The 25,817-nt window shown below is 40.3% G+C and overlaps 2 protein-coding genes across 4 annotated transcripts in view; one reads left to right on the top strand and one right to left on the bottom strand.

Moving 5' to 3' along the window:
- Positions 1-359: 359 nt before the first annotated feature.
- znf513a (zinc finger protein 513a) lies at positions 360-18,767 on the bottom strand. Its single transcript, XM_049589157.1, has 5 exons — positions 18,560-18,767; positions 17,582-17,718; positions 13,812-13,946; positions 5,910-6,680; positions 360-3,933 (listed from the first exon to the last, which is right to left on the bottom strand). The coding sequence occupies exons 2-5, from the start codon at positions 17,619-17,621 to the stop codon at positions 2,975-2,977; spliced, it is 1,905 nt and encodes a 634-aa protein (XP_049445114.1). The 5' UTR covers positions 17,622-17,718; positions 18,560-18,767; the 3' UTR covers positions 360-2,974.
- A 2,944-nt stretch (positions 18,768-21,711) lies between these two features.
- The window catches only part of si:ch211-278j3.3 (E3 ubiquitin-protein ligase RNF19B), a 42,879-nt gene continuing 38,773 nt past the window's right edge, over positions 21,712-25,817 (top strand). For all 3 annotated transcript variants that reach the window (XM_049589150.1, XM_049589151.1, XM_049589149.1), the window contains exon 1: positions 21,712-21,789. The gene's annotated coding sequence lies outside the window, so the exon portion shown is untranslated. The remainder of the gene's footprint in view (positions 21,790-25,817) is intronic.

Genomic DNA, 25,817 nt, shown 5'->3' with positions numbered 1-25,817 from the left:
CATGCTCACTGTGACCACATAAATATGCTGATGCTAAGCAGATGTAATGTTTTACGATAATAGAGTAGCATGTTAGCATGCTAACATTTGCAGATATTTGATCAGAAACTAAAGAACTGATGAACTTCAGATTTTGACATGTAATAAAAAGTAATAAAGTATTAATTCATCCTGAGGGGGACTTAAATATCTACCAAATTTTATGGCAAGTCATCGAAGTTAATTTACTCATAACCACAAATGTCAACTTCATGGTGGCGTCATTACAATTCATCCTCCAGGGCACATTGCTTTCCATAGAGTGTCTGACAATGAGATATACATCATGTATTAGAGACAAAAAACGACCCAGTCTGTTGTGTGACATTCAATGAAATGACTTCCATGTGTTTATTTCCAAATCCTCACTTAAGGCATTTATGAGACACTGCATAAAGACAAAAACGGACACTTGGGGGATGTCAGTACTAATCAATGCTCCATCGTGTCATGGCAAGTTGGCAACCTGAAAAAATATCTCACTTGCATATAATAGTAATTCATAAAGAGCATCAAATCAAATCACAGTCCCTATTATTTTCCCTTGGGAGCTAAATGACACATCACACACATTCAGAATTTAAAAAAACAATCTATATATTAAAGTATGCACTTCTAGCAGTGTATTACAGCCACGTTAAAAAAATAAAACAACCATTACACACTCACATGCTTACTAATAGTGTCATCTTTTTCAAGTAAAAAACACGAGAATGGGCTAATTTCACAGTCAAGAGTAAACAGTGATCAAAAGGAACGTGATCAAAAAGACCCGAAATGAACAAATTTAAGTTTATAAATTGAGACATTAATGATATGTAGCAAGTACAAGTTCGAGGGGGAAATATCCTTTTGAACAACATGCTCGTTTACAATTTGTTTCTTCTGTATCACATGTAAGACACATCAACCAATGTTTCCCTTTGACAATGTAAACCATCCGAATGCAGCTGTGTGTGTATGATTGTGCTTTTTCTTTGACCATACAACCAAGTGAAGACTGACGAGGGCCTCTTAAAACTCTTGTGCATGCAAGTTTGGTGTTAAAATAACCAGAAATTATTGTTTAAAATCACATTTTATAATCCTGAGGGGGTTTGGCAAAAATGACAACGCAGTTCAAGACACACGAGAATATTTCGTTAGGTTTGCACAACCTAGTTTCTCAGTATAGTTTATGGAGGGTAGAACAAGTCCAGTATTGTTAAATAGCACTTTGCTAGTAGTACATACATTAGTGAATTAATCTGAAGGCATGCCGTTACCAGAGCCTGTGCCCCAATGCAAACAAAGCACAATATTGGCCTTTACAAGGACCCATCTTTACTTAAAGCTGCACTGTGTGGTTAAATAACCTCATAAAGGAAACAAAATGTAAGTCAGGATCATGTTTCAGTAACATTCAAGTTATTTCATTTGAGTTTTGGTACAAAATAAAAACGTTTGATCCTAAAATCATGATCAGAGTTCTGCTTCGGGTCCGGTGTCTGGCAGGTGATCTGTAAGAAAGCTGATTCACAGGTGGCATTTTGTCTTTATTCTATTTTCGGGTTTGGTTCATGGTGAAAAAAGAAAACGTGGGATGGGTCACGACTGTTGGATGATAAATATGTTAAAATCTATCAAAATAAAATCAGACAGATACTGGTTTAAATCACTAGCGGCGTTAATTTTGTTGAGGAACCTCCTGAATGTCCGGGCGGCTAAGCTGTGAGACAAAACATTAGGTGTATGTCATATCATCTCGTTCACAATAATACTGGTACATTTTTTAATATCATATGAAAAATTCATAGAGTGATGCTCGCGATATTTCGACTTGTTGACATATTGTCAGGGCAACAACAAGCATGGCTGAGAGTGACATTATTACTGACTCCACAGTGGTCCCAAAGAGGAGCAGCGTCAATAGTGTGGAAGCCCTGGACTTCTCAGACTCTTTTAGTGACTTAGTGCTCAGAGGGAACTCAGTCAGCGGCTCCTCTGGCAGCAGCACAGCGTCTCTCCCTCTCCTCTCCCGCTGTGTGCACATGGGAATTGGTGTTGTAAAGTGCTGTTGTAACATGAACCTGCTTTATTTCATATTTTTTACCGGTTTAAATCATCGGGTCCGTTTGTTTTGGAGTGGAAGACACCTCTGTGGGTAATTCGGCTCCTGATAAAAACTCCTGGACAAAGAAAATTCCAACCAGGTTAAGTGTTGCAATCTGCAATCCTCAGCACTAGACACAAACATGGAACCTTTAAAATCTATTATCTTAGCTTCACATGTATCAAATCCCCCAAAATGATCACTTGAAACGTGCTGCCTAACCAACTCATTTGAACAGCGTATGGTTATTATAGGATTTACGGTTTCAAGTTGGACCGTGGATCTGTGAGGGCGGCAGGGCGGGTGCAGCTCTGCAAGTCGAGGTTCCACTTCGGGAGTGGTTCTTGAAAATCAGACCCGTGCAGGACTCTGCATGTGATGCTGACAACTTTGATAAAAATAGGAATTGCCCTTATTAAAAACAAAACAAAAAATAACTCATATAAACGACACAGTGCAGCTCAACAGTTCAGGCAGAAATGTGCACGTGTTGAGAAGTTTTTAAAGTCCTGTCCTTGAATAAAGAACCAGATATGTATTGTAATAGCAGAGGGAAGTGTTAGCCTAGTGTGATATAACATACAGATTAAGACAGTCAAAGGACATTTGTCTTGACACAAAGTAGAAGACAAACTCTGAACAGACACCTTATTAATCCAAAAAAGGGATCAAAATATACAGAACTGTGTTTTATAATTGTGCGAGATTCTACAAATAAACGATTAGCAGCCTCTGAAGACATCTGACAAAACACTAACAGACCGACACACACTAAAACAATATAAAGGCTCTGTGAAAAACAAAAAACAAGTTGCTGGTAGCTTAGTTTTGCTGAGTTATATTTTATACAATCTCAAGTTTGTAGCACGAGTGTATTGTCTGACCTCCCTCCCTGGACATATACTGCATATCAACACCTGGTTCTTTCCTGTGAGCTGGAACGCCAGCTCCCATCCCTTTCCTTCCTCCCTCTTGTTCATCGCTGCCAGTCATAGGAACTTTGACCCAGCCGTCTGTGGCCAGGCCGTGTTTCTTCTGGTGTCTCTTGTAATTGTCCCAGTGGCCGGTGGTGTAGCCGCACTCCTGGCATTTGTACGGCTTCTCTCCCGTGTGCCGGAGCATGTGCCGCTTCAGGTTCATGCTCTGGTTGCAGCTGTAACTGCACACGGCACACTGGAAGGGCTTTGCGCCCGAGTGCACCCGCTGGTGGCGCTTCAGGTTGGCCAGGTTCCCGCAGGCGTAATCGCACAAATGGCACTTGTAAGGTTTCTCACCCGTGTGCACTCTGTGGTGGCGCTTGAGGTTGTCGAAGTGCGCTGAGGCATAGTCGCACTGTGGGCACTTGTAGGGTTTTTCGCCGCTGTGAGTTTTCATGTGGCGTGCCAAGTGGTTTGGGTAGTGTGTGAGGAAAGGGCAGGCGGCGCAGGTGTACACCTTGTCACTGCGCTCGCCGGGGCTGTTGGGAGACGATGACGAGTCTTTAGTCAGCATTTCAAGGGTACACTTGGCACAAATCTGGGCCGAGGAGCCGTCCTCATCCTCCAGGACGATGCCACACAACCGGCAGGTGAAAGGGAAAAGTGAAGGTGGGAGGGCTGCACCATCTGCTACGCCCCCTCTGCTCGCCCTGCTGCTGCCACTCCCTGTGGTGTCCATCAGGGGTGGAGGCTGGTGGCCAGGAGCTGGGTTAGAGGCTGGTATAGGTGGTGGTGACGCCCCCTTTAAGCCATCGAAGGCTGATAGGTAGTCATTATTCTGGGCTCCCAAACTCAGGTTTGATGTCGGCCTCGCAACTTCTGAAACTTCACAAACAGATAAGAGTGAGTTATTAAATGACTGATCAGAGCTATCGAAAGATGCATCGTGTTTCAAGACTGTGTATCATGAGTAGGGACGTAAAGAGAGCCGATACTTCAGCATCAGGTCAGGGTTTCCTACACATTCATTCATTTGTGGCGGCCTACCACGATTAAAACATCTACTGCCATGTTTTGATTTTCTATTTCTGGAGCTGGACCACTCTTTAGTAGCACTGTTTATATATATATATGTGTATATATATATATACACACACCGTTCAGTTATTAATTGCTCCACTCTTCAGCCTACTTGGCTCAGACAGAGCAACAGAAGGGCAGGAGCAGTGAAAGTTAAGTATCCACCTTGCAACTTAAAACTCCACAAACTGCTGCTGAGGAAAAAAAGAAGTCCTAAAGAGTTCCTCCTGTGCTGTATTCACGGACCTGCAAATACCTCTGAATTTAGAGAGGGGACACAGACAGATACACACTGACACACAGGTACGAAAACAAATAAAAACTGAAAGTTAACGAGGAACGAGTATCTCCAGTATTGCAGGTACCATGGTTGCAGTTCTTCCAGACCTGATGGAACCGCATATCCGGCTACAAGTTTTATAGTTTGCTGTCAAATGCCTAATGAAGAAGAACGCCTACCAGGACTGAACGACGACAACATGAGAGACTGTGACAAGTTTAGCTGCAGCGATGGCTTCAACTTGACTCGATGAAAAGATAAAGGTTTGTTGCTGAGGCTGGCATATTATTTTAATGCTTAGCACATTGGGAGTGCTGTGTATTTACACTCTGCTGTGTTGTACCCAAGTTTTTCTGTAGTTTGTTTAAAATGCTGCACTCATTGTTACTACTTTTCACTAGGGATGGATATCTTAAGTAACTTGATTATTAGATTAAATTATCATAGAGTACTCACAAAAAAAAATCTAAAGCAAGAATAAGATTGTAAACTGGCTAACAGCAAGAAACAAGTGCGATTTGAACTTCATTTATTTAACAAACAGGCTTCAATTAGCCTATTAACGATGAAGTCAAAGTTAACACACACACACACACAAAAAAAAAAAAAAAATCAGCAAACTTTCTGTTGCTGCCTTTAACGTTACACAGGTTAGACGCAGCACTGAAGGACCATCTCCAAGTTGCTATCCTCCTGCTCAGTTCAATGTCTGCCCGGTTAGTACAAGCTAACATAGGAGCCGCGGCTACCATCCAACACTGAGCCATTTAATAGTTCCAAAAAACTCACATCCACACCCAAATGGCTTGACACATCCTGTCAACAACCGTTAGGTAACATTAGTCGCGTGTTACCCTCACTGTGTGCGTGTGCAAGCGGACTCTCATCAACTGTTCCCCGGTGCGAAGCTCACACTCCTGCAGCAGTAGTGTCATGATAAACAATGAAAAGAGAGCGACAGCGGGACGAGGAGGCGCTGAACGAAGAAATACACTGAACACAGCTCTACCACGAGATTTTACCCATTTTAAATAGTTTAAAAAATATATAAAAGTCACATTCACATGTGGAAGGTAGGACGGCGATTGCTCTATGTGTTGAATGAATACCAACATCCCAACAGGTACTCAAATACCTATGACCATCACTACATTTTACCCAGTCGTCCAATCACAGTGGAGGAGGGCAAATAGCCTACCTTGCCTTGCTTTGCATTTCAGGTGGATCATCAGGGATTAACAGTAAAACCTAAATTAAATTTAATTTAAATGTTCTTAATATAAAAGTGTTCATTTAAGCACACAGGATTAACCGTTTTGTTTTTGTTTTTTTACCGCGGTTTCAAATTGGGTATCGAGAATCATGGAATTTTACTGATGATGGTACGACTGCTCAACTTCTGGCTTTGTGACATGATTAACACGATGAGCCGTGATATTAAAAACGTTTAAAAGGTAGTTGTGGAGATGATGAAGTACTTAATAAAGGAAATGACACATACCCTTGGCTGAAGTACCAGACACTTCTTCATCGGGTCGTTGCACTGGCACATGCCTCTTCAGGCTGTTTTGGCCAATGGCAGGTCGTGGCAGGGCATCCTGTCCCACCCCTGCAGAGGGCACATGCATACGCTGATGCCTCTTGAGGTTGCCAAGGGAACTGCAGGCAAAAGTGCAGATGTCACATTTGTAAGGTTTTTCCCCGGTGTGAATGCGCAGGTGTCTCTGCAGGTTCACCAGCTGGGCTGAGGCGTAAGTGCACAAGGGGCAGTTAAAGGGCTTCTCCCCGTTGTGAGTCTTCATGTGACGCTTCACATGGTTGGCGTAACGGGAGGAGAAGCCACAGAGGTGGCACGAGTGCAGTTTGGCCAACTTGTCCTCAGCTGTCAGTACTTTGTCACCCATCCCGTTTCCCACCCCTTCGCCGTCGAGCGGCAGGTGGGAACCCGAGCGCATCCCGCTGATGCTTCCAAAAGGTGAACAGAAGTCCGTACTTTTGGCTTCTCTGGAGGCTTTGCAGCACCTAAGGCAGTACGGACCAACCAGGTCTATGCCAGGTCCCAGAGGTTCATCACGGAGCTGTCCGCAGCCCCTGCAGGACAGGTAGGGAGGAAAACTGGGTTCAGACTGGGCAGCTCTGCCCTCGTCTTCCCGTCCATTGTCAGTTGTGCTGTGTGAGTTGTCTGTTTCACTTTCCATGCTGAGCTGGCTGTAGGCAGGGCTCTCCTCATCACCCAGAGGATACACAGAGAAACCGATCTCAGCAGCTACTTCTGGACAGGGGAGACAAACAGAAAAACAGGCTTTAAACGCTGCACGTTTTCAGAGCAAAGTCCTTCACAATTCATTCTAAAAATGGTAACAGACCTTGAAAACCTGGAAGCCCAAGTCTTTATTGCCATTTATAAAATCTACCACATTTCATTCCAAGGTTTACATGTTCAACTGTCCTTTTTCTGTGCCTTCATCTGGAATGGCTTATTCTGCATATACAGCCTTCTTTTGATGAGGTAATTTCGCAGAGATAAAGACAGACCTTGGGTGGTATCACAGTGTTCCAGGGTATTTAGAAATCCCAGCAGTATAATTTTCAGTATCGTCAAAATTACAGACAATTGTCTATTAAACCCATACGGAGATGCTGTATTGAGGATAAATGTATGTAGTGCATATTATACGCCACCAGAGGTCAGTCTCTACAGGTGAACCAGGCAGCTGAGCTGGCAGACTGAGGGCAAGTCGTGAGGATAATGTTAAAGGACTAAGTCAGCAGAAATACCACAATTATAACAGATGCGGACACAGGCTGGAGACGTGTGATTGGCTGAGGTGTGGTTTAATGACAACACCATTGAAAAACTTAAAAAATAAAATAAATGAATAAAATAATGAAATAGTAATAGGTGAAATGATAGTTATAATCACATAACAACAAACTCCAGACATTCTGGACTTCCATACAAATAAACTTCTGTCAGACTGACACCTGACGGCACATGTCCAATTAAACAGTATCTTGTAACCAATCTCATCGAATGATTCAAAACTAGTGATGTATACAGAGAAAATTTGTACCAGTTTGTGACTAGTCAGTACCGAAATATCAATAGGCTCCTGGACAAATGGCGTTGCTATTGGTATTTATGCAATGTTAATTCATTCTAACATAGCTGGCATTTGAAATTCCTAACCTGCCCCTGATAATAATACAGCTGCAGGCATCAGGCGATTATGTTTGACATGGTGTAACTGTGTTTACATTCTGTGCTCTCCAGTCATGGCTGACAGGGCAAAACATTCAAGAGAGTGGGCTCACTTTATGAGCATTGTATTTTACTTATTTTCTATTTCTGTTCGCTTCTGAGAAGATCAAGGACGACAGTTCTTTGGTAATTTTAATGTTGTTAAAGTTTAGCTTGTAGTAGTGAAGCAGCATTCAACGTAAACTATGCAGGATTTTCCTACAAACAATGTGTACACTCATACAGAAGTAATCCCTCTCATAGACTGGCCTTTATTGAAGAGAAGCTGCTAACACAGTTCAGCTAATTCATTTATACTACATTTCATTTCCTATTGATTCTTCACAATAAAAGTCCCCCGTGATTTTGTTATGTATAAACTTTTATTGTGAAGCACCAAAATAAGGAAATGTTGAGTTTTCAAGTTGCAACTTCACACAACTTTTAATACGGCGGATAGAGACTCAGTTCGAAGCTACAAAAGTACTGAGAGATGAACATACAGAGACTTTTTAAAATGTCTTTGTCTCTGGTCTCCTGTAGACAGAGGTGAGCAGAGTCTCACAACACACACGCTTGTTCGGGGGGGAGAACGGGGGTTGTCGGGAATTGGCTGCAATAAGCAAGACCTCACCGCTACCCACTTGAGGGTGGGTGACCCGGCTTTTGGACCTACTCCTGAGAAGGTCCATCTCCAGTGTGGCTTGGCGTGGCACGGTGCGTCTAAACTGACAATGGAAACACAAATCGGCGCAGCACGGCTTTCCTCAGCGTGGCCAAGAGTGACAACGGACAGACTTCTGTCTGCATTTTCTTATTTTCTTCTTAGTTTTTGTGTTCGGCATGTTTATGTGCATGTACCCTCACATCGCTAAGGTGAGGTTGGATTTATAAAACAATAGCGAACAGGTGCCAAACCGTAAGCAGCAGGCATCCAAGAGACACAGCACTGAAAAAATCCAAATATAATGAGGCTCAACACCAAATGAGTTTATCTGCGGTTGGCTTTTACTTTCACTTTCGCTGACGAGCGTGTTTACAAACAGTGACCATCAATCCTGCATGGTGTACCTTTAAGTCACATCACTATGAGACATCTGTTGACCGGACATTTGTGGCAATTGCTCCTCCCTCATAATATATACAGCAAAGAATCACACTTATTTCTGCAAAGACGTAATAAACAAGTAACTGTTGAATCTTTTCACATCTTTTCATGGCACGTCGTAGTTTTGTACCAAATTCTGCAGCATCAGTATCGATATTGGTGTTTGTAAAATCCTAACAATACTCATCAATGCTCAAAACTGTCTCACAAATAAAGAAAACAACCAGTTAAACTTAGTTGTTGCAGATAATTTCCCTCAACTTCCATCACACTGAATATAATAACTGCAGCACAGACAGAATCTCTCATCTCTGAAAAAAAACTAAGAAAACTGAATTTCAGAGAAACAGTTTATACTCACGGCGCTACCTGCAAGGTCAACTGCGTTTGAGCTGTTGTTATGCCATCTGCGGTTTTCAGACAACAAAAAGACAAAAGAAAAGAGGCACTATTCCCAGAGGGTCGGAGGAAAAAGCTTCAAGACGTGAAGACGGAGAACTCCTCTGCTTCAGTCCTGAGAGCGAACACGCCAGAAGAAAAGCACCTTCCTTCACAGATGCCGAGGCAGGAAGTGAGGATGGCGAGAGTGGAGACTGCCCTTTTATCCTGCCCCGTGGAAACCCCTCGTGGATGATTACTGAGCCTAATGATAATGATGATGACTATAATGGTGAGGCTGCTGCTGCTGATGATGATGATAATGATGATGATGATGAGGCTGGATGATGATGATGATGATGATGATGACGGGGAAACGATAATGGCAGTGGGGGTAGTGGGAGCAGAGGCAGCAGCAGATGATGATGATGATGATGATGATGATGAATAAATGCCCTCTTATAATGGTGTCCTTGATGGTAATGGTCCTATTTTTATGACCCTTATATAATAATGGTGTCTCAGCCCCTTTCTCTACTTTTCCATTTTTCAGATCATTCTCTCTGACAAAGAGTCATGCTGGGAAATATGAGCTGGTCGTTCCATTTCTCTTACTGTCGCACACAGAGGCTACGCTTCATCACTGGCAAACAAACTGTTAGAGTCCTCTTTGTGCTGCGGCCACTTCGCAAATGAAGCCACCGCCTCCATTAGCGGTAAAGCCATTCGAAGAATTTACATACCAGATTCATTACATGTTTTCATAGTAATGACAGGAAGTGAAAATGAGGGCTTATGCACAAGACATAATGATGCTGCCGTCCTTTCACCGCAGCAAGTGTAGCTCAAACTGCAGAGTCAATTGAAATGTACTGTAATGATCAGGCTGTGTGATCCTCCCATTCCCTTTATTGTTTAATCAATAAAGACATTTGCCATTCATGATATAAGATGTAAGGACATATACTGATACAGAACACTTACACACAAGTGGGAAGGTGAAGGTGCAACAACTGAAAATAGTGATGAAGTTAGATGGTCTTATATGTGAATGGACAGATTCAGCACAAAGACAGACAAGCTGACAAGTGGATATCAACAGCACACGCCACCTTTAAAAGCTATAATCCTTAAAATTTCAATAAAATCAACCCCTATTTTTGATGCTATTCATGGTCAGCATTTTTTTCTGCAATGATTCAAAGTATTTAAATTCTATAATTACATCTCTACGTAGCAGTTTTCATTGTCAGCGGAGTACACAGTTTCCACATTGGATTCAAATTGCCAACATACACACATGGGATTACCAGGAAATAAACCAGCAGGTAATCCAGTGTTAATGTTTGTAATTTCATCCACCTGATATCTGCCTCACTGCTCACTGCACTATTGCTGTGCTAATGCCAATGCTATTGCTAAGGTAGTAAGTGTTAATGTAAACGTAACATTTCCTGCTGTGGCTGTTTCATATTAAAAGCCTGCAGACATGATTGCAGTGAGCCAGCATCCCCTAGAAAAAATACAGTCAAACTAGCCTGTATGTTGTTTTGCTGTGCGTATACATACCAAGCATTACGGTAATACAGTGTGAGAATGTTTATCAAAATAAAAGCAACATTCTGGTGAGCAGCTTTAATTTTGAAATTCCACATCACAATGTCCTGTTACTGTCTGAGTGATACTTTAAGGTGGTCTGCTGTCATTCTGAAGTAAAATTGGTCTGTGGAAACAAGATGTTTCCTTTAAATATCAATCTGAATTCAGACGGACCATAGCTCATATATGAAATTTTAGAGGGCTTTAATTTTGAAATTCCACATCAGACTGTCCCGATACACTCTGAGGTGGTCTGCAGACATTCTTAAGTACAACTGGTCTGTAGTTGTTTCCTTTAAATATCAATCTGAATTTAGAGGGACCATAGCTCATATGTGAAATTTTGGAGGGCTTTATTTTGAAATTCCACATCAGAATATCCTGATAGTGTCTGAGTGATACTTTAAGGTGGTCTGCTATCATTCTGAAGTAAAACTGGTTTGTGGAAACAAGGAAAATATAAAAGAAGGAACAGTCACGACGACAGTTTGTCTTTTGTCCTATCTGCTATCTGCTATCGCTTATCTTAACAAATATTGGCCCTTAATGTCCAAGAGTTACCCCTGACAGCGTGTGATACTGGATAGTGTGTGTTATGCATTTGTCCTGTCTGTTTTGTTGTACTCATGACCACTGTCTGCATCTCAAATTGCCCCTCAGGAACATTTAAGTTGACCTGCCCTTACCTTACCTTGCAGTGACAGCATTCAAGGAGCCAGACTATGGTGTCACTTCTACTGGAGTCAATGGGGCGGACACTGCAAACCACACTATAACCCATATCATATGTTAGTTGTTTTAACTTTGCCTGAAAAATCCTCCCACCAGATCAAAAAACACACATTAATCCGTCACTTCGGAGAATCTCTCTTAAAGAAGAATAGGATTTGCTTGAGACTGTCAGAGTTAGAAGATATATTGTTGCAGCCAGGTCTCCCAAGGGTGTAATTACGAAGTTTTATACGCAGTTGATTCATTCTGACTTGTCTGTGTATGATTTCCTGAAGCTCAAACCATTGTCTTAAATGTAAAGCACACAAAGGTACATTTTTCACGTGTTCTGCTCATTGACTCCTTTGTTCTACTTGTTGCACCATATTTTGGACAGTTTCTTTGACAAGAATGTCAAATCTTTGTTAACAATTCTTTTATACTTGGCTAAAATGTGCATCTAACCACAGGTCCACACGGTTGATATGTGGTTATCACAGATATCAGCTGTGCTTCCTCTGGGGAAACTGATTTATGATCTCCATAATAAATCGGATGGTTAGTGACATTTTTTATCTAAATAAACAAATTTGTTTTCCTTGTTATTGATCTCCAAACACATAATCCAAACAGCAACTGCATCTCAGCCTCTGCTGGACGGAGACGTGATCTGTTTAGAGACCAATAACAAGCAAAACACACACGCACAAAAAATGTCAGTCAACATCATGTAATGTGTTCATTTTAATCCAGTGGAAGGATTCCTCAGTCAAAGTTCAAACAGCAAAGATATGATGGGTTAAAGTGTGATTTTCCATGTCCGCCCCATTGACTCCAATAGAAATGACACCAAAGTCTGGCTCCTCAAAAGCTGTCACCGTCACCATGACCGTTCCTTCTTTTATATTTTCCTTGCGTAGAAACAGGATGTTTCATCTTCCTATCAATCTGAATTTAGAGAGAACATAGCTCGTATATATGAAATTTTAAAAGGGCTTTAATTTTTAATTCCAGTTCAGAACGTCCTGATACCGTCTGAGTGACACTCTGAGGTGGTCTGCTGTCATTTTGAATTGAAAGAAATCTGTGGAAACAGGATGTTTCCTTTTGATTCTCATCTGAATTCAGAGGGCGCCTGCTCTACCATGGTGGCTTAGTGGTAGAGCAGGCGCCCCATGTACAAGGCTGTTGCCGCAGCGGCCCGGGTTCGAATCCAGCCTGTGGCCCTTTGCTGCATGTCATTCCCTCTCTCTCTCCTCCTTTCATGCTTACCTGTCCTGTCCATTAAACACACAATTAAATGACAAAACCTTGCTTTTTTAAAGCCTCCATGTTTCTCTGAAATATTATTATATTATTATTATTATTCATTTTATTTACTATTTATCTTTATTTAATGTGTTTTGTTTATTCATGTATTAAATTCTTATTGATAGACTGACTAAACTATTGAATGAATGTGAAACTGCCTTTCTCGTTCAAAGTAATGTTGCTTTTATTTTGAAAATCACTTCTTACACACTCTTACCTTAACACTTAGTATATAAATGTACCACATGAAAGTGTGGGGGCTCATTTGACCGTGTTTTTCAAAGTGGAGGCTGGCTTGACCACAGTGGGAAATGTGTGTTGGCTTTTATTGTGAAGCAATCACAGGAAACGCACACCGTCACAAGGTCAGCAGTAGGTCTGCTCCATTTCAGTGCGCTGGTGCAACGCTTAATATGTCATGGCGAGGGCTGGGAAAGGTGTTTTAATGGAGTGTAAGAGTCAGCCAGCAGCAGCAACCACATAACTGTCAGCTGACAAAGTGACAATGTCAGCCTACAGGCCAAAAGTCATGATAGCCTTCCTGGTTGATAAATACTTGCCTACATGGACAGTAATGTTCACAACATGACTTTCTGTAAGCATGAATGACATTCAACAGTTACCTGGCTTATCAATCTCTCTTGGTTTGTTTGTGTTTGTATGAACCATGTGGTTGTGGTGATGTATATGCTGCTGTCGCTGCAATCCAGCATATCTACCGGCAACCATACCTGTCAAGTGGTGTGCAGACTCCACCTATTGGGCGCACCACAGGCAAACTCCAGCGTGATAATAGTGCGGACCAACTGACGATCATCCAAAATGAGCGTGCAAAACAAGATGGTAATTTTTTTTGTCTAAATCAGACATGAGTTTGTTTGGCTGTGCTGTCAACAGATGTCAGTTTCTCTCCCGTTGTATTTCTGACACAGCAGTGGCTCAAGCACTTGCTGTTACCATGGTAACCATGGGTGTTGCCAATTCAGCTAGGACTGAAATCTTATGGATTGTAACTTAAATCACTTAATTATATATATATATAAAAGTTTACAAACCTGAGAACTTTTCCAGGCCTAGAATCTTGTTATCATGATCTGGATCACCGAACTCAAGGTCTTGTCCGAGAAGGAAGTCTGTGTCTAAGGTGAGGTTTCCTGGAGCTTCAATGGCTACACCATCTTCAGAATCCACTGCAGTCACAGAAAAGAATGAAATCAACATTATATGGCTACTGTCTTTTCACTGAGGGGCCTCCTGTTTTAATACATCTGCATAAATATTACCCTGTCATTGGCAAACCCTCAAGGTACCAACACATAAAGCAGAGAGCAACATTTCTGAAAAAGAAAATACACACCCCTGAAGCTGCTCGAGTTTCACCCTGTCAACTAGACTCATTGTCAGCCTGATGGAGAAATCATATCGGCAAATAAATGTTTAATAGTGACAATCACTGTCAAATTAGCAAAAATGTGTCTTTTAATGTCAATATGGTGGAAACAGAAATAGAAATGTCTCTCAGTGTCTTCATCTCAGACACATTATCACAGATGGACTCATTATGAACATTAAAGGAATACTTCATCCTACAAATGATCATTTCTATATCAATTATTCACCTTGTGTTGCACTGAAATTGTGAAGAGCACCTTTTTTTTTCCTCTCACATGCCTCCAGTGAACATAGAATCCAAAAACAGACAAAATTCTTGTTGAATTGAAGTCATAGAGAGCTGTGTTTATCAACAGCAAAACTATATCAAAACATCAGTTTACAAACTCTCACACAACTCGTGCAGTATAATCCAAGTCTCATTTATCCAGTCGTATGCTCAGCACTTCCCCAACAGACAGTCTTTTCCTTCAGAGAACCAAACTGACAGTTAAACTCATCTATGCTTCCTTCAAGCCAGACTCCATTGACAAAAACAGGAATTTTACGTCACTGAACACAGGAGGTGCTGGTCTACCTGGTGGTCTTTGTGTTACTGTGCAACTTTGGTGAATCCGAACTAAACTTTTAAAACACCAAAGTTGCACAATAACGCAAACAAACTAACTGATCAAGGCATAGCTAGACCAGCAGCTCCTGTGTTCAGTGAGGTTAAATTACTGTTTTTGTCAGTGGAGTCTGGCTTTGAAGAGAGCATAGATTAAGTTTTACTTTAGTTTCAGTTCACCGTTGGAAAGGGCTGTCTGTTTGGGAAGCACTTAACATACAACTGAAAAAATGAGACTTGGATTATACTGCATGAGTTGAGTGGGTGTTAGTAAACAGATGTTTTGATATAGTTTTGCTGTCGTAAAATGCCGTCACCTATGACTTTAATTCAACAAGAATTTCTCCATTTTTGGATTCTTCGTTCACTGTGGAGACATGAAAGAAGAAAAAAAGTTTCCTTTACATATTCAGCATAATACAGGGTGAGTATTCTGATATACAAATGATCATTTGGAGGGTGAAATATTCCTTTAAGTTTGGCTGTGCGAGGCTGATGGTATTGAGAATGCTGCCTTACCTTCAACTTTCAAGTGAATTTTACTTTTTCAGCATAGATGTTGGTTTTAAGGATATAAGACAACATTATGCAGTAATAAAAATAAACCACATGATCATTTTCCTGATACGCCTAAAATAAAAAGCAAGTAACTTTTCTCTTTTTGCAACAAAAGCTTTGTCATCTCTTGTAAAGCCAGATTATCTATTGTGTGCAATTGTTTGGTCCAACCCATTATTCTGAAACTGAACAGATTTATCGATGAGCTAATCTACATTAGTCAAGCACACAAATACATGTTGCTAGGAAATGCAATTAGCCAGGTCATCAGTAACTGCTCGATATTTCTCCTTTCTATTCCACCACAATCTTATTTGTTCAACACATTAAAATAAAAAGTGGAACATAATTTAGGAAGAAAATCTCATTTACTTCCCAACAGTGTACAAACAGCATTTTATGATCAAAAAATGAACTGCTCTCAGTTGACAGATGGAGCTCTTTTACTGCAGTTACAGCTAATGATGCCTGAAATACTAACTTGGTCTCTCAAGCTTGATGGAATCCAAACGGCTATCACACAGCTGTCACTGTTCAGTAAACCACCATCAGGCCAATTCAAGGGCATCGCGCTCATCAAGCCTTTCTTGGCAAATCCTTGAGGAGAAGCATCACGCTGCCACCTACTGGTCGTTTAAGTGTTTGACATGATCACAATAATATATGAAGATTGTGCGGGGTGTACTGGATGTATTATCAATGCACGGCAGTAACATTATTCTGGTGTTTTAAGTACATTCTTATCAATAATGAGTTTTAAGTAACTGAGCATTTGTGGTGTTGACATTACTTATTAACCACCACGGAAATCTCTGCAGCCAAAATTCTTGTGTTTTTTTTTATACAAATACAGGTGGTAACATCCATTAGAGTAACAACATAAAGACGTAGCTGCAGTCTCTCTTTAGTTTTGTATGCTGTTGTAATGATTACATCTAGAGTGTGAGTGTCAGGAGATGGAGAAGTTGGTAAACTAAATACCGTAATTATGCTTATAAGCAACACTAACATCTAGCTTTACCGTGAGGTGCATGGTTTGAGAACTTAGTTTACCTGTGGGTCACATTTTGTTGGCATGCATGGCATCAGCAGCGTATGTACTACACGTGAAACAGCTTACACTCTTAATGATACAGCTTGTTCCCAACATAATATCAGTGATCTCATTCTAAATCTGATACTAAACAGAACACGAGACATTGAAATAATCGCAAAGTGTCTGTTTTTACACTGATTAAATGACTCTGAACGTCACATCTGCACAGTTCTATTGTTGAAGCAACTTGCAGTGTGCACATTCCTCAATCAGTCTAATGACTGCAGAACGTAACATAAGATTTAACTGCACTACTAGTTACAGTTCTGTGGATCAGTGTGATTGATGTGAAACATTTCAAGCACTCACACAGCAACGCCTGGTGTCCAGATGTGAGCAGAGGAAATGGACACACGTTGTAAACGGCCAGGCCGATATTAACAGGGATTTGAAACGTAACTGTGAAACCGGAGTTACTGTACACTGTTGAAATAAAGATGAGACATACCTTGCATTCCATATTGCAAGGTTTTTCATTTTACTCTCAGTACGTACTGTGCTGTGTACTGTTGCATGAAGTATGCACACATTTTGCACATACTTGTCATAACACTGCACTTTAAAGTTTGAATTTCTTTCTAAACATTACCCCCAACATTACCTTGGAAAAAGCTTGCCAGAGACCGAGGTCAACCCAGAGAACTCTACTGTTGTTACTCTGCAACGTATGCTGTTTTAACTCCTAAGCAAATTGCGGATTCTGACATATTATATTCATAAGAGTAAAATGACATATGCATTTATGTTCTTCTTTTGTTGGCTATCTTTCAGACCATTTTGTTCACTTAAAGAGTTCTTATTATTACTTTCTATTTAACTGGTCATCAGTCACTTGAATGCGCTGTCATCGGTCATGCAGCTTCTGTCAGCTGTCAATGAACTGTCAAGCTGCTATGTGTGTGTGACTCAGTCGATGTGACATATTCTCCATTGCGCAGAGGCTCGTTGGTCAGAATAGCCACAACAGTATGCTGGCCTGCAAACTGCAAAATGTGACAGGATGTAGTAAAACACTCTGGTATTTTTGGCACAATGCATCTGACATACTATATACGGGGACATACTTGGCACACTAAATAGCATGGTGTTATGGGAACTGGAGCACACAGTGCATTTCCGTAGCTCAGCTGCATACCAACTTTTCGATGATAAAAAGATCTGTGGATACCTACACTTGACTGGCTGTGGATTCTGTTGTTTTTTTCTTGGCATCTTCCAGACAGCCTCTCTCTTTTTTGTAGCGTCTTCTTGCAGACTTCCACAACCATCAGCTCATTCTCATCCGCTTGGAAGATATTCTGCAGTAATTCTACGGATACAAGACAAAAAAAAAAATCAATTAAAAACAATTAGTATATGATGATATTCACAACATAGTTTAATTGCTTGGTCTATAAACTGTAAAATAAAAAGGACCAGCACAGTTTCCTAAAGGTGACATCATCAAATTGCATGTTTTGTCTGATCAATGACTCAACACCAACAGATACTATGTGTAGTCACGGAAGAATAAGAACACCAGTAAACACTCCCATTTGAGAAGCTAGTGAAGCTAACTATAAATGCTATGAACACATGCCAGTCACTAATTCAGCGTCAAGTGTCTTACTGCAATATTATACATAATTTTCAGAAACTATATTATGTCCTAATGAAGTCAGTTGAAGGATACTACACGGTGTAGTTAATAAAACCAACACCACAGGACTCAGAAGTAATTTGGGTGTGTTATCTGGAGTCGAGCTGGTGTATATTCACTCCACACACACACAATCCACCAGTAAATAGCTAGCTATCAAGCTACTTTAGCAATATGGCTAACTAATTAGCTGTGGTGCTGCAGTCCGACAGGGAGCAATCAAGCGAGTCAGCTCAAGTTAGCAATTTACACTGAGACATGTCTTTATCCAGCAAACAGCTAGCTGGTGTTGTCATCGTACATCAAGAAATGTCCGCAATATTTGGGGGAACATTGACGCTACGCCACCAAATGAGTGGCTGAACAACAACGCGTCCTCCTCAGCACGTCGTACTGATTGACAAGTGCCATCTTCAGTCAATAGTAGCCGTGGCGTTAACATGATAACCTACAGCTAAATTAGCCGAGCAGCTAATGTCAACTTCACTAGTTAGCTATCAAGCTAACTTACCTAGAAAACGTAAATATCCCTGTCGATTGAGATGGTCTTTATCGTCGGAGAACACCCCATTAGGTGCGACGTGTTTTGCCTCAGATGTACAACGTCTGGAGATCCGCCATTTCTTCATGAGCTGCGGTGACAAAGAAAGGCAATTAATGGTATTTTTCATAACTTAATTGATTTTCTGATCCGCCTGTGATACAGCAGCAGCAACAACAATGACACTTCCGGTCTGAGTCCTTCAGAATAAAAGCGGCATCTAAACTGATGGCAACCTAGAAGTTAAACAAATCCACAAATGGAGGAAAAAAGTTACATTTTTAATAATAAATATATCTATTGTTATCATTATTATTATATCAACTATATATATATATATATATATATATATATATATATATATATATATTAAAATAGCTATTACGTGGTGCTTTCGTTTTAAATTAGTCAATATAGAATTTATATATTATTATAATTACAAATAATTATTATCTGTTTTATTTCTAGTGCCATTAATGAGTTGGATGGGCTTGTTGCCATTGTGCAGTGTTGGGAAGGTTACAGATTACTAATTACCCTGTTGAAAATGTAATTAATAATATAACTATTTTAATTACTTCATCAAGGCCTAAGTAATGTAACTTATTACGTTTGATTACTTTTTGATTACTTTTATAAGAAATGTTTTAAACTCAACAATAAACTAAGTTATTGAAGGTTCTTGTCCTCGAAAAGTTCTTGAATAGTTCCCCAGGTGTGTAAATGTTGCACTCACATTTGTTCCAGCAGCTTTGCTGAAGGCATTCTTGCACAACAAAACCATGCAAAGCAATGACTGTTCTCCATTTAAGTGTTTTACAAAAATATATTTATATATTTCATGTGTCTTTGTAACCACCAACAATTTGATTAGTAACTGTAACCCATATTGCATTTTTTCGCATTGATTATTATTAATTATAATTTATTCTATTTATTTTATTTCATTTCATTTATTTTGTGATTTAATTACATGTAACCAGTTACTCCCGAACACTGACACTCTGATATTCTAAATGAGAGCCCCTGTTTTGTTTGATTTTGTTGTTGTTGTTGTTGTTTAAATTTACTTAGAGATTTCCACTTATCCAGATGAAACAACGTGACATGACAGTGTATGAACTTTGTCATGCCTTTGCATTTAATGTAGTTGGCATGAGTTTTTTTTTTTTTTTTTTTAAACAGTATTTTGAATCCCTTTTTCCAATGTTTAAATTTTTACTTTATTTTGAAGGCCAGTGGCGCATACCGGATGTCTTATTGTTGCTGGCGGGATTTATCTTGATTCTATTGTATACATCTCTCTTCCGTTCAGTCGGGTGTTTCCGTTTCCGAAAACAATTTCCGGTTTCTGCCCCTCACAGAACCATTGTAGTTGTAGTTCTCACATGTAGCAGTTGAAATATCCACAGCATCATCATCCTGACTGAATTTGTTTACAGCTGTGGTCCTGTGTGTCTGTTATTTAAAATAATTTAATTCAATTTTGTAACTCCTAAAAAAAGACACTCATCTAATCCAAGGATTGACTACCCCAGAAGATCCCTTAAAAAAACAGCCGACTGTGAGATTGTAGCCAGATAGGCACAGCACAGCGTATTCATTGCCAAATATAAAATCCATCCACTCACACTAATGCTATTTAAAGCCTAAATGAGCTCAGAGCACAACAGAGAATCCAAGCTGATGAAGGTTCAGTATAGCCTTGTACAATGTGACATTGAAGTCTAAAAAAGCCTCAAGTGTAATAAAATTGTCAACTGCATGTTAACTTTGGGCAAAGTTGTAAACTTTGCATCATTTTTGCTTGTTTTTTGTGACATTTTAGGTCATCATCTGCATTTTACACAGTAATTAAAAATAAAGGAGAGTTATTAATGATAATTAGGCCGCTATAGGCTGCTTCATATTTTAAAATTGCATAGTACTCCAGTCAATCTAGCTCAGAAAGGTATAGTACACAGTCATTATTGGTCCTTAAAAAGTACTTTCATGGATTTGGTGTGACTTTTTTTTTTTCAAAAGCAAGTTTAATGTTTTAGTGCGACATGGTCTGGGTATAATGGGATCAATACTGGAGGGTCTATGTTCACCTACCCAACATATGTGATGTTTTTTTCTTTAGTTTGCGGACAGTCTTTCCAATACAACATATTTTGAGACAGCATTTTATTTTCCTATTTTCCTTTTCATTTCAACAATAACATTATGTCTGAACATAGACATGAATCAAACATATTTAGCCCTTTGCAACAATGTTTGAGAACACAGAGACTGATATGGCTTTCTGTCTGTCAACCTCCATCTGCCCACTTTAATAAGCAATGCAGTTTCATACAGTATATATGCTGTAGGGTGCTGTGTCTCTAGCCTGAAAAACATTGAAGACCCCAGGGGAACACCACATAACATTATGAGCTCCCTTTGCACTTGCTGTTTAGTAAAGACCTCCTCTGGGAGCCTGCATCCATAGGCCTATACTTTACTGGGATTTAAATCTAGGCTAACCTAAAAAATCCTCTTAAAAAGTTCCCCAGGGTCTTTATATAGACTTTTATGTGTGTGACCTATGTGTTATTGAACATAAACAATGCAGTTTTTTTTTTACAACTGAAGCCCCAGAGCCTTTGAAGTTTGTGTTTATAATCTTTATTTTATTAAATGATCGTATTAGACAGCTACAGAATGAAAGAAGCACTCATCTTTTAGTCTTGTGAGCACTGAACCTTTAAGGTGTATCTTCAAATATTACATTCTGGTTGACTGGGGCAAACCATAAAAAGAGCTGGCATATGTGTGTGTATACCTGGCACTGAAAATATGTGAGAACCACTGAGTTTTTTTATGGGACTGGGCATTTATGAATAGGAGATCCTGGGATTCTGCGTCATCCCATTGGTTCATGTCACTGCAGTGTGCCTCCCCTCAGGCCGCCGCACGGCCAAGCCATCAGTCTGCTGCTGTACCGAGGTGAAGCCTCTCCTCACCGCCTCATCGGATCCCTCCTGCACCGGACCCGACCTCACCATCGCACCCGGCCTCCTCTGCGCAGCTTCTGACGGTCAGATGTGTTCCGTGTGCGGCAGTAAATAGGAGGAGACTGGGGGGGGGGGGGGGGATTTCTGTGCTACTGTTTGGTCCTGGAGGGGAGGAGCCAGTTGTTGATTCTACGCTGCAAAGAGAAGGCGCCGCACACAGAGGTAAGATACCGTTTACGTAATACAAATTATTGTGTGTTTTATCCGCAGACTTTGAAACGCGCATTTCGGCTCTTTTATATTCGCTGTTTCTCGTGTTTATGGTTTGATATCTGGAGCTGGAGGTGAATGCGAATACGTAGCCTATTAAAACATGCCACTCCCTGCAATAGCATACTGATGCCCTGAAGAGACCCCTGTTTAAATGATTAAAATGGAAGTATAAAACTGTGCGATGATTTATTAAATAAACGTGGAGGTTATGCAAGGCTGCCTTTCATCATTCTGCTTTGTAATACCTTTAGTGTACAATTGCATCCATCCTATATGACCTACCTTTATGCTTTATTGTGTTACTGGTTAAATAACACTTCTCTTATTTAATCTGTGGAGTTATAACATATTTATCAGTGAGTTATAGCATGCTACATAACTGCTATGACATTCCACTCCAATACAGGCTTCTTAAATAATCATATTTAAAAAATAATCCCTTATATTGTGGTTATTTAATAACATAAAGTAGCCTGCAGTCTGCCAGAGGTCACTAAGGCTCAGTGTTGAGCGCCACATGGTGCAGAAACAGAATATTTTGGTCAGGGATGCCACGGAGTGCAGGAGTGTGTGTGTGTGTGTGTGTGTGTGAGTGTGTACGTGTGTGTGTGTGGGTAGGCTGAGGTCACTCTCATGCCTCTGAAACCCGCATTGCTGATGTGGGCTTGTGTCCAGTGAAGAGATATTTAATAGGGTGTATCATCAGGTTTCCCTCTGCTAAGGCAGAACATCAGACATCCTCTACGCTCAAGGATTGCATAGCAACAGCTTGTTAACAAGTGTCCTCGAGGAAAAAAAAAAAAACCGCCCCAAAACTGAAGAGATAACATGGCTGTGATGATAATATGGTTCATTCAAAGGGCATAAGACAGGAAAAAAAAGGTGTCCTGTTTCTCGCCTGTTTGGCATATCAAAGCGGGGGAAATGCTTCAGGGCAGATGCTTGTGGTTGTGTAATAATCCCATCTGTCATTGTCATTTTATCTGTCATCATCAATAGAGAGACACTACAGATTCTAATCCATAGACAGTCAGTGAAACCACAAAGGATTAAAGAATAGCTTTCATATACAAACCATTACTTACATTTCGTCCAGATTTATCGGGCTTCATTTGAGAACATTAAAGTCATGGCTTCCCATTTGTTTTGACCATAAAGTGGTTGGATTAAATATATATGATATTCTCTTGACACAAAGCCGACCATTTGTACAGGTCAAATGTCACAGTAATAGGGCACCACTCCTTTTAAAGTGTTTCTTTACTTTTACTCTTTGTACTACTTATAAGTTAGTGATAGTGCACCTTAGGGAGAAAAATCTACCAGCTGCTTCATTATGAAAACTGCCCTCAGTATCCTAGATGGGTGTCTTAAAGGGCCGCTCCAGTGATTTAATAATGTGCTTCCTTAAAGTTTGGGGACTCACAAGAGACAGATTAAGAAAAAGAATGGTCAAAATCGGAGCAGTAGAGCCCGAGATTTCCTTACTTTTGGACTGTAGTTAGCTGCAAAAACACTGGATCCTACATTTCCCACAATGCAACCAAAAGTGACAATTTAAGTTTCAAACCAGGAATATGTTTGTATGTTTCATGTGTATCATATCAATGTTTTTAAAGTTGTATAGTTGAGATAACCAGGATAAGTAACCTTTATGAGCTGACAACTCGGGAGGTGGAGGGTGTGGATGGTGTGACACTAAGTGGGGCTTCTGTGAAGTACTGCAAAGTTTAGTTGATTCAAAACACACGTTAAACACACATTAAACATGGCCTAATAGAGACAATTTCAAACACAAGTACACAAAACAGCTTCACTATAACTTGCAGCATTCACAGACAAACACTTGTCTTTATCTGGACACATTTTCCCCACAAATAAAACATGTTAATGTTATTAGCACAAGCCTATGACATTTTACATTGTATAAATTAGCCTAGCAGCTAGCAGACATTTCCTGTACTCATATGAAGAAAGAGACAACAGCAACATTTAACAATGGTAACGTCACAATGTTCGATTCCATTGCAACTCACAAGATTCACTGAGTAAACAACTGTCTTATACTAAACACGTTTTCCAAACAAATATATCATGCTAACGTTATTAGCACAAGCCAATGGCATTTTACATTGTATACATTAGCTTAGCAACTAGCAGAGATTTCCTCTGCTCATATGAAGACAGGATAAATCACACACAAGACTTAAAATGCTATTTTTGTGGAGGCTTTATCGTCTTCACAATTTGTTGTTTCTTATCTGTGAAATTAAAGTAAATAAAAGCTCGACTTGGAGCCTATGCTGTAGGTATGCCGTCGATTGCATACAAGTAGAAATCCTGCTTTAGACAAGATGGCCACCATGCTGCAGACCACTGTTCAAGACCAACAAACAGGAAAACCAGTTATTATCATTATTCACGAGGCATTAGTGGCATTTGCAGCCAAGATTATGCCACCAAAACCGAGTGTTTTAAGCCCAAACATGATCTTTTTTATTCAGTAATATTAAGTGGATTTTGTGCCACACATGTTAACCACTGCACTGTTTAAACATAAAGAATACATCAAATTTTGTGCTGTTCTGAAAACCAGTTTTTGGGCATTGAAGCTTCAGTGACAAATATTCATGATTAATCAGAGCTTGATATGTCAGATTTCTTTGACATATCTGGCACTTGACTTTTTTGGGGTCATCTCTGCAAGTTGAGAAACTTTTACAGACACTTGACTTTTTTGATAACTTGCCAGCGTATCTGTCTGTAACCCTGTGTGTGGTCAGACTGTCCTAGTTTCAGTAGTGCTGGACTGCTGGTGACTGACAGTAGATGAGTTCAAGTTTAAATGTCCTTGCCTGAGTCTAATTACAAATGGTTAATGCTGATGCGTAATGAATAATGTTGGAAAAACCATTTCTTAATTTATGGGCTTGTTGGGATTTTTGGGGTAATGTATATATACCCTCAACCTTGTTCCTGTCATGAGGAGGCTTTGATGATCAGAGCAGATGCAGAGGGAACGATCTCGACCGCTGCCTGCCTGTTCTGAATGGTCAGCTTCACAGTGATTCTCAGGCCCTCCCAGTCACTGGTGGCCTTGGCAACGCCATCACCAACTTTCTTGGGTGACAGACCCAGAGGTCTGATTTTGGGGGCCAGGGCTGAGGTGGCTCCGACTTCTCCTCCTGTGCACTTCATGTACATATTTTTTATCTCATTGGGGTTAAATTCAAAAGCAGAGCATTCAAATACTGGAATACTGATACTGGCATCAGTTATGGGAACGATCAAAGCTTCAAAGCATTGTGGTTAGCTTCAGTAAAGTTTCAACATATTGGCCTCATGTATAATGTCAACATTTATTCTGATGACTGTGTTGTAAATGCCCATGTCTTTTGAACTCCATTCCTCCAATTCGAAACACATGTTGAGACTTATCTACTTTCTGTTTAAAGTCTCCAAGGCTTGACCCTGGTGACATCATCAGGGTTAAACCGTTATTGATATGCAAGATTGGTGGAATGCTCCTTTGAAATGTTTTACCTGTGTGGTATTCTCTGTAGAAACGTGTTTGAGTGTGTGCCGTTTTGTCACCATACTGAAATCGGTGTGCATCAGCATGCTGAATCATGTCAGTAAGTAAGAAAACAAGACTCCGGCCAAAGCCTTTGTACATTATGTAATGATGTCCGCTGATGCTTTTGGCACGAGGGATCAGTTTTCTTTTGCCTGTTGGAAATAAATTAAAAATGCGGGTAGGCTGCTGCAAATTAAGACTGAGACATGTGGCTGGAGCTTTTGTTTTTGTGCGCTGGCGTAGCGTGGAGTAGGTGTCGGTCAGTTGTAAAGTGCTTCAGCAGGTCACAAGGTCAAACTGACATCTTGTTGAAGTCGTCTTGAGGCTAGACATCCACCAATGCTGGGACTTTATCGTTGTAACTAGTCCAGAACAGTGTATGTAATACAGATTATATGAG

This window comes from Epinephelus fuscoguttatus, linkage group LG11, assembly GCF_011397635.1.
Source record: "Epinephelus fuscoguttatus linkage group LG11, E.fuscoguttatus.final_Chr_v1".
Lineage (NCBI taxonomy): Eukaryota > Metazoa > Chordata > Actinopteri > Perciformes > Serranidae > Epinephelus > Epinephelus fuscoguttatus.
Note: the sequence above shows the minus strand (reverse complement) of the source record. Positions and strands in the feature narration are given on the sequence as shown.

Coding starts and splice junctions, on each gene's coding strand:
- znf513a (XM_049589157.1), bottom strand. CDS start 17,621: ATGCCAAGAAAAAAACAACAGAATCCACAGCCAGTCAAGT. Junction 6,681..13,811: donor AGGCCTGGAAAAGTTCTCAG/GTTTGTAAACTT, acceptor TCCCCTGTCCAG/AAGTAGCTGCTGAGATCGGT. Junction 3,934..5,909: donor GTCTGGTACTTCAGCCAAGG/GTATGTGTCATT, acceptor CTGTTTGTGAAG/TTTCAGAAGTTGCGAGGCCG.